Source organism: Bombina bombina, chromosome 11 (assembly GCF_027579735.1).
Source record: "Bombina bombina isolate aBomBom1 chromosome 11, aBomBom1.pri, whole genome shotgun sequence".
NCBI lineage: Eukaryota > Metazoa > Chordata > Amphibia > Anura > Bombinatoridae > Bombina > Bombina bombina.
In genome coordinates this window covers 171575336-171589443 of record NC_069509.1, presented here as the reverse complement: position 1 = coordinate 171589443, position 14108 = coordinate 171575336, and the positions used below count along the sequence as shown (strand labels likewise).

General features: G+C 40.3%; 1 protein-coding gene across 2 annotated transcripts in view; it reads right to left on the bottom strand.

Annotated features, from left to right (window-relative positions):
• Positions 1-14108, bottom strand: part of CCZ1 (CCZ1 homolog, vacuolar protein trafficking and biogenesis associated) — a 74110-nt gene that overhangs the window by 9743 nt on the left and 50259 nt on the right. For both annotated transcript variants that reach the window (XM_053694598.1, XM_053694596.1), the window contains exons 11-13: positions 11009-11120; positions 4069-4102; positions 460-577 (exon numbers count right to left, since the gene is read on the bottom strand). In XM_053694598.1, coding sequence (XP_053550573.1) covers positions 460-577; positions 4069-4102; positions 11009-11120 — 264 coding nt within the window. The remainder of the gene's footprint in view (positions 1-459; positions 578-4068; positions 4103-11008; positions 11121-14108) is intronic.

The window sequence follows — 14108 nt, the reverse complement described above, 5'->3', positions numbered from 1 at the left end:
TAGCTGCCAGGAAGAAAGCTAAAAATGTCACTGCAGTAAAGGTTTTCTATTTGAAATTATTTTTTGACAAATATTGTTTGAAAATAATCTTGTAGTAAAAAAATTATTTGTTTTGTTTTATTTATTTTTCGGACAAAGATTCCACGAACATTGAGATAAAATGTCAGCACCTTATAGGCTGTACTAATACAACGGGTGAGGAAGGAGCTGTATTATTTTTATTATCTAAGAACTAAAAAGCTCTATATAAATAACAAAGAAACAGCCATTTATATTCTGCCATTTTCATGTGGTATATAAATGGCTTCCTCATAAAAATATGCTTTGTACAATTGTAATTGGAACAATAAGCAATACAATATGGACACCGGCAATCTTAAGCAACCATAACACTTGAACATTCTTTCATATATTATACTTCACTTTGGCTGGTTAATAATTAAATCAGATTTCACTAACCCTGATATCCTTCTGTTGATATTAAACTGTTCACAAATATCCGAAGCTAATACTGTAAGCTGAGGCCCAACAAGACCGTCTAACTTCCGACAGAAATCTGGCGTTAGCTGCCTAGACGCTGAAATAACAAGGAAATACAAAAATAAAATATTAATCTCCATTACAATAAAAGACGGTCATAAGATTTGCAGTTTATGTGGTTATAAAAATGAAGCCAGAAGTCAACTGCATCAGAGCATACAGATCAATATACGTAGGGCCTTTTTAATGGCCACACCACCTAGCTAAATTTAAGGCAATATTAAAGGGACATTGTACACCCGATTTTTACTTGCATAAATGTTTTGTAGCCGATTCATTTATATAGCCAATCTGGGAGTGTTTTTGTAACAATGAATAGTTTTGTTTATTTTTTAACAACATTGTGCTGATTTTCAGACTCCTAACCAAGCCCTTAAAGGGACAGTTCACCCAAAAAAAATCTCCAATTTAAATTGTTCCCTATGATCCATTTTACCTGCTGGAGTGTATTAAATTGTTTACAAGTAACTCCTTTATCCCTATGTTGGCCTTTGAAATAGCTGATTTAGCTTGTGGTTTCCCAACCTATACTGGAAGTTTTGATACTGGAGTCTCAGCTATTGAATAGGCTAAGTAAACACAGCCAGCAGAAGAAATTAAACTCATAGTGGGGTGCAGGATAGTTAAGCAATAAAGTTATCATTGTCCATTGTTCTATGTATTGAGCTTTAGTTTTCCAGACAAATCTAAGATAAGGAAGCAAGTGTGTGTACACAAAGTGATAACATAATGAAATCTGATATTACCTGAAGCTCAACCCATTGTAATAGGCTGTGGTTAAAAAGCACAAAACCAGCTACTACAAATTAACCTGAGAATGCAATTTCTCATACATTTTATACTCTGTAGCTGGTATAACAAGTCATTGAAAATACATTAATATAAAAACAATTTTACAGTGTACTGTCACTTTAACTATCAGATGTATACACGCGTTTTCATAAACAGAAGCAAGCAGGAGTGAGTAATCTGTCTTTTCATCTGCAGGGAAGGGGGAGTTTCTGACCTTACTGCTTTCCCAGCCCCTTTCACTGGGTGTCCCAGACTAACCTCATCAACAGTGCTAAACTGATATTTAGTTAACTTGCATTTAAATAACGCTCACAAACATGTACCAATGTACCAACACAAGCAAACAGTTGTATCATTACCAGGCTCAGTGTCCAACAGTCTTAGAAAATACTGACATTTTGGTCCATTAAAGGGACATTAAACAGAGGTAGTAATAAAAAAATGTTTTATTATGTGTAGTAAAAAAAAAAACCTAAAAAAAACCTTTGCAATGTGTTTTCATTATTTATTTTGTCACCTTGGTTTTGTCAATTCCACTGAATTTCTATAAAGTATGTACAATCTCTTTTATTGCCCTTTTATATCTGTCTCTAATTGTCCTCAGCAGAAGAGATAGATAAGGGGAAAACCTAGCTTCTAACAGGGCAGTGCCCATTACTTTATAGAAACTCAGTAGAATTGACAAAACCAAAATCTTTTAAAGTTATGAATATCCCTTTATAGTTAAATTCACCTGAGCCTGCAACATTCTACACAGTGATTGCTTAGATCAGAACAATAGCTAATTTACACCTGAACATGTTGGGCACTACAAAGGAGAGGTGAATCCCTGAATTGCTCTTGATTTGTAAAACCTTCTAAACTGCTCCAGCAAAATTTCAGTGATACATTATTTTAAAACATTTTTACTTACTGCAGTGCTTAATAACAAATATCTGCAATGAATTTAATATCCCTTTAAGATGTATACATCAACTAAACTGGGTAACCACTTCAAATGGTTTAATTAATACATAAACATTTAAATGACCATTAAATAAAGTAGAATTGCATAATCAACAATTACATAATAAAAAGACGTTTTTGCTTTTAAATAAGCAGTCGTTTTGTCCCAACAATTTTCAAAATGTCCTTTAATTTGCTAACCCCTGTATCATGTGACAGCCATCAGCCAATAACAGACTCATATACGTATACACTGTGAACTCTTGCACATGCTCAGTAGTAGCTAGTGCCGTAGAAAGTGTGCATAAAACTGTATCATGTGACAGCCATCAGCCAATAACAGACTCGTATACACTGTAAATCTTGCACATGCTCCGTAGTAGCTAGTGCCTCAAAAAGTGTGCATATAACTATCATGTGACAGCCATCAGGCCAATAACAGACTTGTATACACTGTAAATCTTGCACATGCTCAGTAGTAGCTAGTGCCTCAAAAAGTGTGCATATAACTGTATCATGTGACAGCCATCAGACCAAAAAACAGACTCATATACACTGTTAATTCTTGTACATGCTCAGTAGTAAATAGTGCCTCAGAAAGTGTGCGCATAAAAACCCAAAACTACACAATTTGATAATGAAAGTAAATTGAAAAATCAAATCAACATGATGCTCTATCTGAATCATGAAAGTTTGATTTGACTTTAGTGACCCTTAAGTATTCAATAACCCCTTGTGAGACATTGTAGCGCTATTAACAGTTCCATGTAGCGTCTCCCAGGGAGTATTAGCGCTGCCAGCGGTACCTAGAGGTAGCAGGTCACAGTAATGAACTGAATAAACACATAATATGCAAACACACAGCAGTTTCTGAGCTAATGTCGGATTATGATGTTGTTAATATGACACAGGTCAAACACTACACTGGGAAGTCTGTGCAGACGCTGTACAGAACTTTAATAGGACAGGAAGAAAAAACATTAAATACAAGCTGTATAGTCATAAAACCTGCAATTTGTTCTTCCTTCTCATCATTATGGACTTACTGCACTGTGTACTGATTCTGTGGTCTTCATGACATTTTGAATGAACAAATTCAGCAAACGTTTGATTTAACTATATATAGTTCAGCTCTGGAGCAGCAATGCACATCTGATGAGCCAATGACAGGAGGAATATGTGTGTAGCCACCAATCAACAGCTAGCTCCCAGTAGTGCACTGCTGTTCCTGAACATATCTACATATGCTTTTCAACAAAGGATACCAAAAAATGGAGTAAATATAGATTTTCACTTTAGACTTATAAAGTATATACAAAACATACTTTAATGCAGTAACTAAAGGGAAGCTGTATTTACTAATCAATAAAATGATGTTTTTATATAAGTGGTTGTTTATTTGCAGTAAAACCACACATTTTATCATAGTTTTATTTAAAACTATTGTTATTGGCTTTTGTATGTTATGTGACTCCCGTATAGTGCTGAGCGAAATGTTAGTTATAAACTATATATGATAATAAAATGATGGTCTGATCCCAATGGTTTAGATATTAACTAGCCCGTATGACAAACAGGATTAATGTAAAAATAAAAGAACCAAAATGAACGGACGGTGTTTTCATTCATTTGATTCTCCACAGCAAATAAACAAATGACAGCAACCCCCCCCCCCCCAAAAAAAAAGCAGCAGTTTTGTTATTCGTTTTGCAAATGAAGAAACACAGTTTTGCATCTCTAGTAAAAATCCTGAAGATACGATTTGCGTTACCGGCTTTTTCCAGTACTCACCATCTATCATAAAGCACACAGAAGCACTCATTGCCTGAAATAAAGAAAAAGACGTTAGACTTGCTACAGCTAAACTGAAAATCTGCACTCACAACTGAAATTAGATTCTCATTACAGGCTGCAGTTGTGTTTTATTTTACTAATGAGAGGAAACAGAGGGCTACTGAGGTTCTCGGGGGATTGATCTTGCAGACAGCTCAGTTATGCACAGGATCTATCATTGTAATACCAAGCTGTGAAGGTTACAGACAGGTGACACTGAGGCTGTGACCATTCTTACACCCACTAGTGACTCCGCAGAGCGCTCTCTAACGCACAGCCTCAGCTATGCAAATATGACGTCATTCACAAACTTCTGTGGAAGGGATGCAGAACATGCTTTCTCCAACATAGGTGTGTCCGGTCCACGGCGTCATCCTTACTTGTGGGATATTCTCTTCCCCAACAGGAAATGGCAAAGAGCCCAGCAAAGCTGGTCACATGATCCCTCCTAGGCTCCGCCTACCCCAGTCATTCTCTTTGCCGTTGTACAGGCAACATCTCCACGGAGATGGCTTAGAGTTTTTTAGTGTTTAACTGTAGTTTTTCATTATTCAATCAAGAGTTTGTTATTTTCAAATAGTGCTGGTACGTACTATTTACTCAGAAACAGAAAAGAGATGAAGAATTCTGTTTGTATGAGGAAAATGATTTTAGCAACCGTAACTAAAATCCATGGCTGTTCCACACAGGACTGTTGAGAGCAATTAACTTCAGTTGGGGGAACAGTTTGCAGTCCCTTGCTGCTTGAGGTATGACACATTCTAACAAGACGATGTAATGCTGGAAGCTGTCATTTTCCCTATGGGATCCGGTAAGCCATGTTTATTACGATTGTAAATAAGGGCTTCACAAGGGCTTATTTAAACTGTAGACTTTTTCTGGGCTAAATCGATTGATTATTAACACATATTTAGCCTTGAGGAATCATTTTATCTGGGTATTTTGATATAATAATATCGGCAGGCACTGTTTTAGACACCTTATTCTTTAGGGGCTTTCCCAAAGCATAGGCAGAGTCTCATTTTCGCGCCGGTGTTGCGCACTTGTTTTTGAGAGGCATGGCATGCAGTCGCATGTGAGAGGAGCTCTGATACTTATAAAAGACTTCTGAAGGCGTCATTTGGTATCGTATTCCCCTTTGGGTTTGGTTGGGTCTCAGCAAAGCAGATACCAGGGACTGTAAAGGGGTTTAAAGCTTAAAACGGCTCCGGTTCCGTTATTTTAAGGGTTAAAGCTTCCAAAATTGGTGTGCAATATTTTCAAGGCTTTAAGACGCTGTGGTGAAAATTTGGTGAATTTTGAACAATTCCTTCATGTTTTTTCGCAATTGCAGTAATAAAGTGTGTTCAGTTTAAAATTTAAAGTGACAGTAACGGTTTTATTTTAAAACGTTTTTTGTACTTTCTGATCAAGTTTATGCCTGTTTAACATGTCTGAACTACCAGATAGACTGTGTTCTGAATGTGGGGAAGCCAGAATTCCTATTCATTTAAATAAATGTGATTTATGTGATAATGACAATGATGCCCAAGATGATTCCTCAAGTGAGGGGAGTAAGCATGGTACTGCATCATTCCCTCCTTCGTCTACACGAGTCTTGCCCACTCAGGAGGCCCCTAGTACATCTAGCGCGCCAATACTCCTTACTATGCAACAATTAACGGCTGTAATGGATAATTCTGTCAAAAACATTTTAGCCAAAATGAACCCTTGTCAGCGTAAGCGTGGCTGCTCTGTTTTAGTTACTGAAGAGCATGACGACGCTGATATTAATATCTCTGAAGGGCCCCTAACCCAATCTGAGGGGGCCAGGGAGGTTTTGTCTGAGGGAGAAATTACTGATTTAGGGAACATTTCTCAGCAGGCTGAATCTGATGTGATTACATTTAAATTTAAATTGGAACATCTCCGCATTTTGCTTAAGGAGGTATTATCCACTCTGGATGATTGTGAAAATTTAGTCATCCCAGAGAAACTATGTAAAATGGACAAGTTCCTAGAGGTGCCGGGGCTCCCAGAAGCTTTTCCTATACCCAAGCGGGTGGCGGACATTGTTAATAAAGAATGGGAAAGGCCCGGTATTCCTTTCGTCCCTCCCCCCATATTTAAAAAATTGTTTCCTATGGTCGACCCCAGAAAGGACTTATGGCAGTCAGTCCCCAAGGTCGAGGGAGCGGTTTCTACTTTAAACAAACGCACCACTATTCCCATAGAGGATAGTTGTGCTTTCAAAGATCCTATGGATAAAAAATTAGAAGGTTTGCTTAAAAAGATGTTTGTTCAGCAGGGTTACCTTCTACAACCCATTTCATGCATTGTCCCTGTCACTACTGCCGCATATTTCTGGTTTGATGAACTGCTTAAGGTGCTCGATAGTGACTCTCCTCCTTATGAGGAGATTATGGACAGAATCAATGCTCTCAAATTGGCTAATTCTTTCACTCTAGACGCCTCTTTGCAATTGGCTAAGTTAGCGGCTAAGAACTCTGGGTTTGCTATTGTGGCGCGCAGAGCGCTTTGGTTGAAATCTTGGTCGGCTGATGCGTCTTCCAAGAACAAGCTACTAAACATTCCTTTCAAGGGGAAAACGTTGTTTGGTCCTGACTTGAAGGAGATTATCTCTGATATCACTGGGGGTAAGGGCCACGCCCTTCCTCAGGATCGGCCTTTCAAGGCAAAAAATAGACCTAATTTTCGTCCCTTTCGTAAAAACGGACCAGCCCAAGGTGCTACGTCCTCTAAGCAAGAGGGTAATACTTCTCAGGCCAAGCCAGCTTGGAGACCAATGCAAGGCTGGAACAAGGGAAAGCAGGCCAAGAAACCTGCCACTGCTACCAAGACAGCATGAAATATTGGCCCCCGATCCGGGACCGGATCTGGTGGGGGGCAGACTCTCTCTCTTCGCTCAGGCTTGGGCAAGAGATGTTCTGGATCCTTGGGCGCTAGAAATAGTCTCCCAGGGTTATCTTCTGGAATTCAAGGGACTTCCCCCAAGGGGGAGGTTCCACAGGTCGCAGTTGTCTTCAGACCACATAAAAAGACAGGCGTTCTTACATTGTGTAGAAGACCTGTTAAAAATGGGAGTGATTCATCCTGTTCCATTAAGAGAACAAGGGATGGGGTTCTACTCCAATCTGTTCATAGTTCCCAAAAAAGAGGGAACGTTCAGACCAATCCTAGATCTCAAGATCTTAAACAAATTTCTCAAGGTCCCATCGTTCAAGATGGAAACCATTCGAACTATCCTTCCTTCCATCCAGGAAGGTCAATTCATGACCACGGTGGATTTAAAGGATGCGTATCTACATATTCCTATCCACAAGGAACATCATCGGTTCCTAAGGTTTGCATTCCTGGACAAACATTACCAGTTCGTGGCGCTTCCTTTCGGATTAGCCACTGCTCCAAGGATTTTCACAAAGGTACTAGGGTCCCTTCTAGCGGTGCTAAGACCAAGGGGCATTGCAGTAGTACCTTACCTGGACGACATTCTGATTCAAGCGTCGTCCCTTCCTCAAGCAAAGGCTCACACGGACATTGTCCTGGCCTTTCTCAGATCTCACGGCTGGAAAGTGAACGTGGAAAAGAGTTCTCTATCCCCGTCATCAAGGGTTCCCTTCTTGGGAACAATTATAGACTCCTTAGAAATGAGGATCTTTCTAACAGAGGCCAGAAAAACAAAGCTTCTGGACTCTTGTCGGATACTTCATTCCGTTCCTCTTCCTTCCATAGCTCAGTGCATGGAAGTGATCGGGTTGATGGTGGCGGCGATGGACATAGTTCCTTTTGCGCGCATTCATCTAAGACCATTACAACTGTGCATGCTCAGTCAGTGGAATGGGGACTATACAGACTTGTCTCCGAAGATACAAGTAAATCAGAGAACCAGAGACTCACTCCGTTGGTGGCTGTCCCTGGACAATCTGTCTCAAGGGATGATGTTCCACAGACCAGAGTGGGTCATTGTCACGACCGACGCCAGTCTGATAGGCTGGGGCGCGGTCTGGGGATCCCTGAAAGCTCAGGGTCTTTGGTCTCGGGAAGAATCTCTTCTACCGATAAATATTCTGGAACTGAGAGCGATATTCAATGCTCTCCAGGCCTGGCCCCAGCTTGCGAGGACCAGGTTCATACGGTTTCAATCAGACAACATGACGACTGTTGCGTACATCAACCATCAGGGGGGAACAAGGAGTTCTCTAGCGATGGAAGAAGTAACCAAAATTATTCTTTGGGCGGAGTCTCACTCCTGCCACCTGTCTGCTATCCACATCCCAGGAGTGGAAAATTGGGAAGCGGATTTTCTGAGTCGGCAGACATTGCATCCGGGGGAGTGGGAACTCCATCCGGAAATCTTTGCCCAAGTCACTCACCTGTGGGGCATTCCAGACATGGATCTGATGGCCTCTCGTCAGAACTTCAAAGTTCCTTGCTACGGGGCCAGATCCAGGGATCCCAAGGCGGCTCTAGTGGATGCACTAGTAGCACCTTGGACCTTCAAACTAGCTTATGTGTTCCCGCCATTTCCTCTCATCCCCAGGCTGATAGCCAGGATCAAGCAGGAGAGGGCGTCGGTGATCTTGATAGCTCCTGCGTGGCCACGCAGGACTTGGTATGCAGATCTGGTGAATATGTCATCGGCTCCACCTTGGAAGCTACCTTTGAGACGAGACCTTCTTGTTCAGGGTCCGTTCGAACATCCGAATCTGGTTTCACTCCAGCTGACTGCTTGGAGATTGAACGCTTGATTTTATCGAAGCGAGGATTCTCAGATTCTGTTATCGATACTCTTGTTCAGGCCAGAAAGCCTGTGACTAGAAAGATTTACCACAAAATTTGGAAAAAATATATCTGTTGGTGTGAATCTAAAGGATTCCCTTGGGACAAGGTTAAGATTCCTAGGATTCTATCCTTCCTTCAAGAAGGATTGGAAAAAGGATTATCTGCAAGTTCCCTGAAGGGACAGATTTCTGCCTTGTCGGTATTACTTCACAAAAAGCTGGCAGCTGTGCCAGATGTTCAAGCCTTTGTTCAGGCTCTGGTTAGAATCAAGCCTGTTTACAAACCTTTGACTCCTCCTTGGAGTCTCAATTTAGTTCTTTCAGTTCTTCAGGGGGTTCCGTTTGAACCCTTACATTCCGTTGATATTAAGTTATTATCTTGGAAAGTTTTGTTTTTAGTTGCGATTTCTTCTGCTAGAAGAGTCTCAGAATTATCTGCTCTGCAGTGTTCTCCTCCTTATCTGGTGTTCCATGCAGATAAGGTGGTTTTACGTACTAAACCTGGTTTTCTTCCAAAAGTTGTTTCTAACAAAAACATTAACCAGGAGATTATCGTACCTTCTCTGTGTCCAAAACCAGTTTCAAAGAAGGAACGTTTGTGGCACAATTTGGATGTCGTTCGCGCTCTAAAATTCTATTTAGATGCTACAAAGGATTTTAGACAAACATCTTCCTTGTTTGTTGTTTATTCAGGTAAAAGGAGAGGTCAAAAAGCAACTTCTACCTCTCTCTCTTTTTGGATTAAAAGCATCATCAGATTGGCTTACGAGACTGCCGGACGGCAGCCTCCCGAAAGAATCACAGCTCATTCCACTAGGGCTGTGGCTTCCACATGGGCCTTCAAGAACGAGGCTTCTGTTGATCAGATATGTAGGGCAGCGACTTGGTCTTCACTGCACACTTTTACCAAATTTTACAAGTTTGATACTTTTGCTTCTTCTGAGGCTATTTTTGGGAGAAAGGTTTTGCAAGCCGTGGTGCCTTCCATTTAGGTGACCTGATTTGCTCCCTCCCTTCATCCGTGTCCTAAAGCTTTGGTATTGGTTCCCACAAGTAAGGATGACGCCGTGGACCGGACACACCTATGTTGGAGAAAACAGAATTTATGTTTACCTGATAAATTTCTTTCTCCAACGGTGTGTCCGGTCCACGGCCCGCCCTGGTTTTTTTAATCAGGTCTGATATTTTATTTTCTTTAACTACAGTCACCACGGTACCATATGGTTTCTCCTATGCAAATATTCCTCCTTAACGTCGGTCGAATGACTGGGGTAGGCGGAGCCTAGGAGGGATCATGTGACCAGCTTTGCTGGGCTCTTTGCCATTTCCTGTTGGGGAAGAGAATATCCCACAAGTAAGGATGACGCCGTGGACCGGACACACCGTTGGAGAAAGAAATTTATCAGGTAAACATAAATTCTGTTTTAAACATAAGACAATGTATTAAATAACCAGGGACATTCTAATGCAAAACTTATAAAAAAAATGTATTAAAGTCTGAAATTTATTATGGTTTTAACCCCTTCAAAGTCTTACTTGGTATCTTTATTTAAAAAGCATGAATGTAAGCTTAGGAGCTATCCCATTTTAGGATCTGCACCTGGAAGGTGCTTGCCGATTGTTGGCTAAATGTAGCCACCAATCAGCAAGCGCTACCCAGGGTGCTGAGCCAAAAGTGGACAGGATCCTAAGCTTTACATTCCTGCTTTAAAATAAAGATGGAAACAGTCAAAATAACCCAGCGAACCTCAAGGCACAAAAAAACCAAAGTATTTATTCACGAAAAACACATAGAACAATAAAAATCTTCTAAGGATCAGACAGAGTAAAGATACCAAGAGAACGAAGAAAGATTGATAATAAAAGTAAAATTAGAAAGTTGCTTAAAAATCGCTGCTCTATCTGAATCATGAAAGAAAAAAGTTTGAGTTTTATATCCCTTTAAGATATAATGAAAATCTGTCCTGTTAGGGGGACTTAAACACTGCAGTAGATCATGTGACTTGTGTGACTTTACAGCGAGAGATATTGTGACCTCGTTTAATCAGTGATTCATTTTACTTTCTGACCTTGTTCATCCTCTTTAATAGGGTCATGTACATACCGTGCGCACTCACCTTATACACTACCAGGTGCAGCTCCTCATATGAGTCCTCCGTATTTACAAAGATTTTTGGAAATCTAAACTTAGCTTCCGGATCACTGAGGTTTAACGGCCCTGTTAGGAATCTGATGATAATATAAACACTGAATCAAAATGGTGTGATAACAGCACAAAGCTCTCAGAATGTTACACAAATACATTCGTAATTTAGCAAATGACAAAGAAATGTAAAACACTGAGATTCTAATGTTATGTGCAGTAAAATCCCTTTGTGATAAAAGTGACATAGCAGCTTCCCAAGCCTAACCCCGTTACATAGCAGACTTCCCAAGCCTAACCCCGTTACATAGCAGACTTCCCAAGCCTAACCCTGTTACATAGCAGACTTCTCAAGCCTAACCCTGTTACATAGCAGACTTCCCAAGCCTAACCCTGTTACATAGCAGACTTCCCAAGCCTAACCCTGTTACATAGCAGACTTCCCAAGCCTAACCCTGTTACATAGCAGACTTCCCAAGCCTAACCCTGTTACGTAGCAGACTTCCCAAGCCTAACCCTGTTACGTAGCAGACTTCACAAGCCTAACCCTGTTACGTAGCAGACTTCACAAGCCTAACCCTGTTACGTAGCAGACTTCACAAGCCTAACCCTGTTACGTAGCAGACTTCACAAGCCTAACCCTGTTACGTAGCAGACTTCACAAGCCTAACCCTTTTACGTAGCAGACTTCACAAGCCTAACCCTGTTACATAGCAGACTTCCCAAGCCTATCCCTGTTACATAGCAGACTTCCCAAGCCTAACCCTGTTACATAGCAGACTTCCCAAGCCTATCCCTGTTACATAGCAGACTTCCCAAGCCTAACCCTGTTACATAGCAGACTTCACAAGCCTAACCCTGTTACGTAGCAGACTTCACAAGCCTAACCCTGTTACGTAGCAGACTTCACAAGCCTAACCCTGTTACATAGCAGACTTCACAAGCCTAACCCTGTTACATAGCAGACTTCACAAGCCTAACCCTGTTACCTAACTGGCCACAGCAGAAATTATCAGATAAGGAACTACAAAAGAATAAAACTTTTGCTAACAAAACGATAGTGGCTCTAGCCCTGTCTACATCAGCAACTGGATTGGTTCCTCAGAATAAGACAAAGGTTGGGAGAAGTCTGGCAATTTATAAAAACAACTGCAGCACACAAAATATCATGTACTGAGGAAGTATTTGCACTTGTCTGGGATGTTCATTTATTGCAAGACTCCAGAATGTACATTTAAAGGGATAGAAAACACAATATAATTCATTTTTTAATTTTGTCCCATTTTCCCGAAAATTAAATTGAACTTTTCAGCCATGAAAACTGATAGAGCACATGGCGGCTTCACAAGCCTAACCATGCCACATATCTATCCTTAAAGGGACATGAAACCCCAAAGATTTCTTTCATAATTCAGATAGAGCATGCCATTTTAAACAACTTTACAATATAATTCTATTATCTAATGTGCTTTATTCTCTTGGTATCCTTTGTTGAAAATAGCTAGCTGGTGATTGGTGGCAGCACTTGGCTCTCCCGATGTGTTCTGCTAACTCCCAGTAGTGCATTGCTGCACCTTAAACAAAGGATGCCAAGAGAATGAAGCAAATTGGATAATAGAAGTTTCATGTCCCTATAATATGCAGTCATCTTATCATTTATGTTAAAGCCAAACAAAGGACATTTTGTTAACACAATGACAGTGACAAACCTTGTCTTCTACAGACTAAAGTACAGATTGGCTCCTCCAAATAAGGAAAGTGGTAGGAGGAGTTAGTTGAAAAACACATGCAGCAAGCAAGGTGTTAATCTGTTCTAATAATATTCAGACTTTGCTAATATGTTAATCTTATGAAAGCATGCAGAAAATTGTAATTACAAGGTGGGACACGCTACTATAATAATAAACTGCTGTAATACACTATTACTAGAAGAATACTTGTTGCTAGGTGCATAAACCCTGCAAAGGGCTTAAAGGGACAGTCTACACCAGAATTTTTATTGTTTAAAAATATAGATAATCGTTTTATTACCCATTCCCCAGTTTTGCATAATCAACACAGTTATATTAATATGTTTTACCTCTGTTATTATCTTGTAGCTAAGTCTCTGCAGACTGCCCCCTTATCTCAGTGCAGACTCATAAATAACTCCACGGGAGTGAGCACATAGTTATCTATATGACACACATGAACTAGTACTGTCTAACTGTGAAAAACTTTCAAAAATACCACCAAGGGAACAAAGAAAATTTGATAATAAAAGTAAATTGGAAAGTTGTTTAAAATTGCATGCCCTATCTGAATCATGAAAGTTTAATTTTGACTAGACTGTCCCTTTAAATTCATGGTCACAATGACATTCCTGAGGAACATGAAACACAAACAATTTCTGATTCAGATAGAACACACCATTTTAACCAACTTTCCAACTGACTTCTATAATCTAATTTGCTTTGTTCTCCTGATATTGTTTGTTGAAAAGCATACCGTGGTAGGCTCAGGAGCTGGGAGCTAGCTGCTGATTGGTGGCTGCAAAAATCTCTCTCTTATCATTGGCTTACCAATGTGTTCTGCTAGCTACCAGTAGCGCACTGCTGCTCCTTCAAAAGAGAATACCAAGAGAATAAAGCAAATTAATTATAGAAGTAAAATGGAGAGTTGTATGAGGTTTGGTTTTCATGTCCCTTTAAGCTTGGGAACTAGGCATACTCCCACGTCAATTTTGCACCTGGACCTTATGGAGCAATAAAGGATATTAAGTGAGGAAGAAAAGAACGCTGAGTTCCATAGTTTGCATAATCCTTAGTTTATTAGATCTGAGCCACAGGGTACAAAAAGGTGCTCCCTAGTATCTGACGCGTTTCGCGAATGCATACATGCGCTTCATCAGAGATCAATAAAGGATATTGTTTTGTATACGTGGCTGGACTTGTGTTATTTTACATGTAAATACAGATTTGACAATCCTGTCGATGCATTATAATGAGTGCTGTTTTGTCTTTATATGAAAATACTCCCATTCCTAAACAGAACACGGATTGTGATTGGTGGCTACATGCGTACGCCACTCCCGA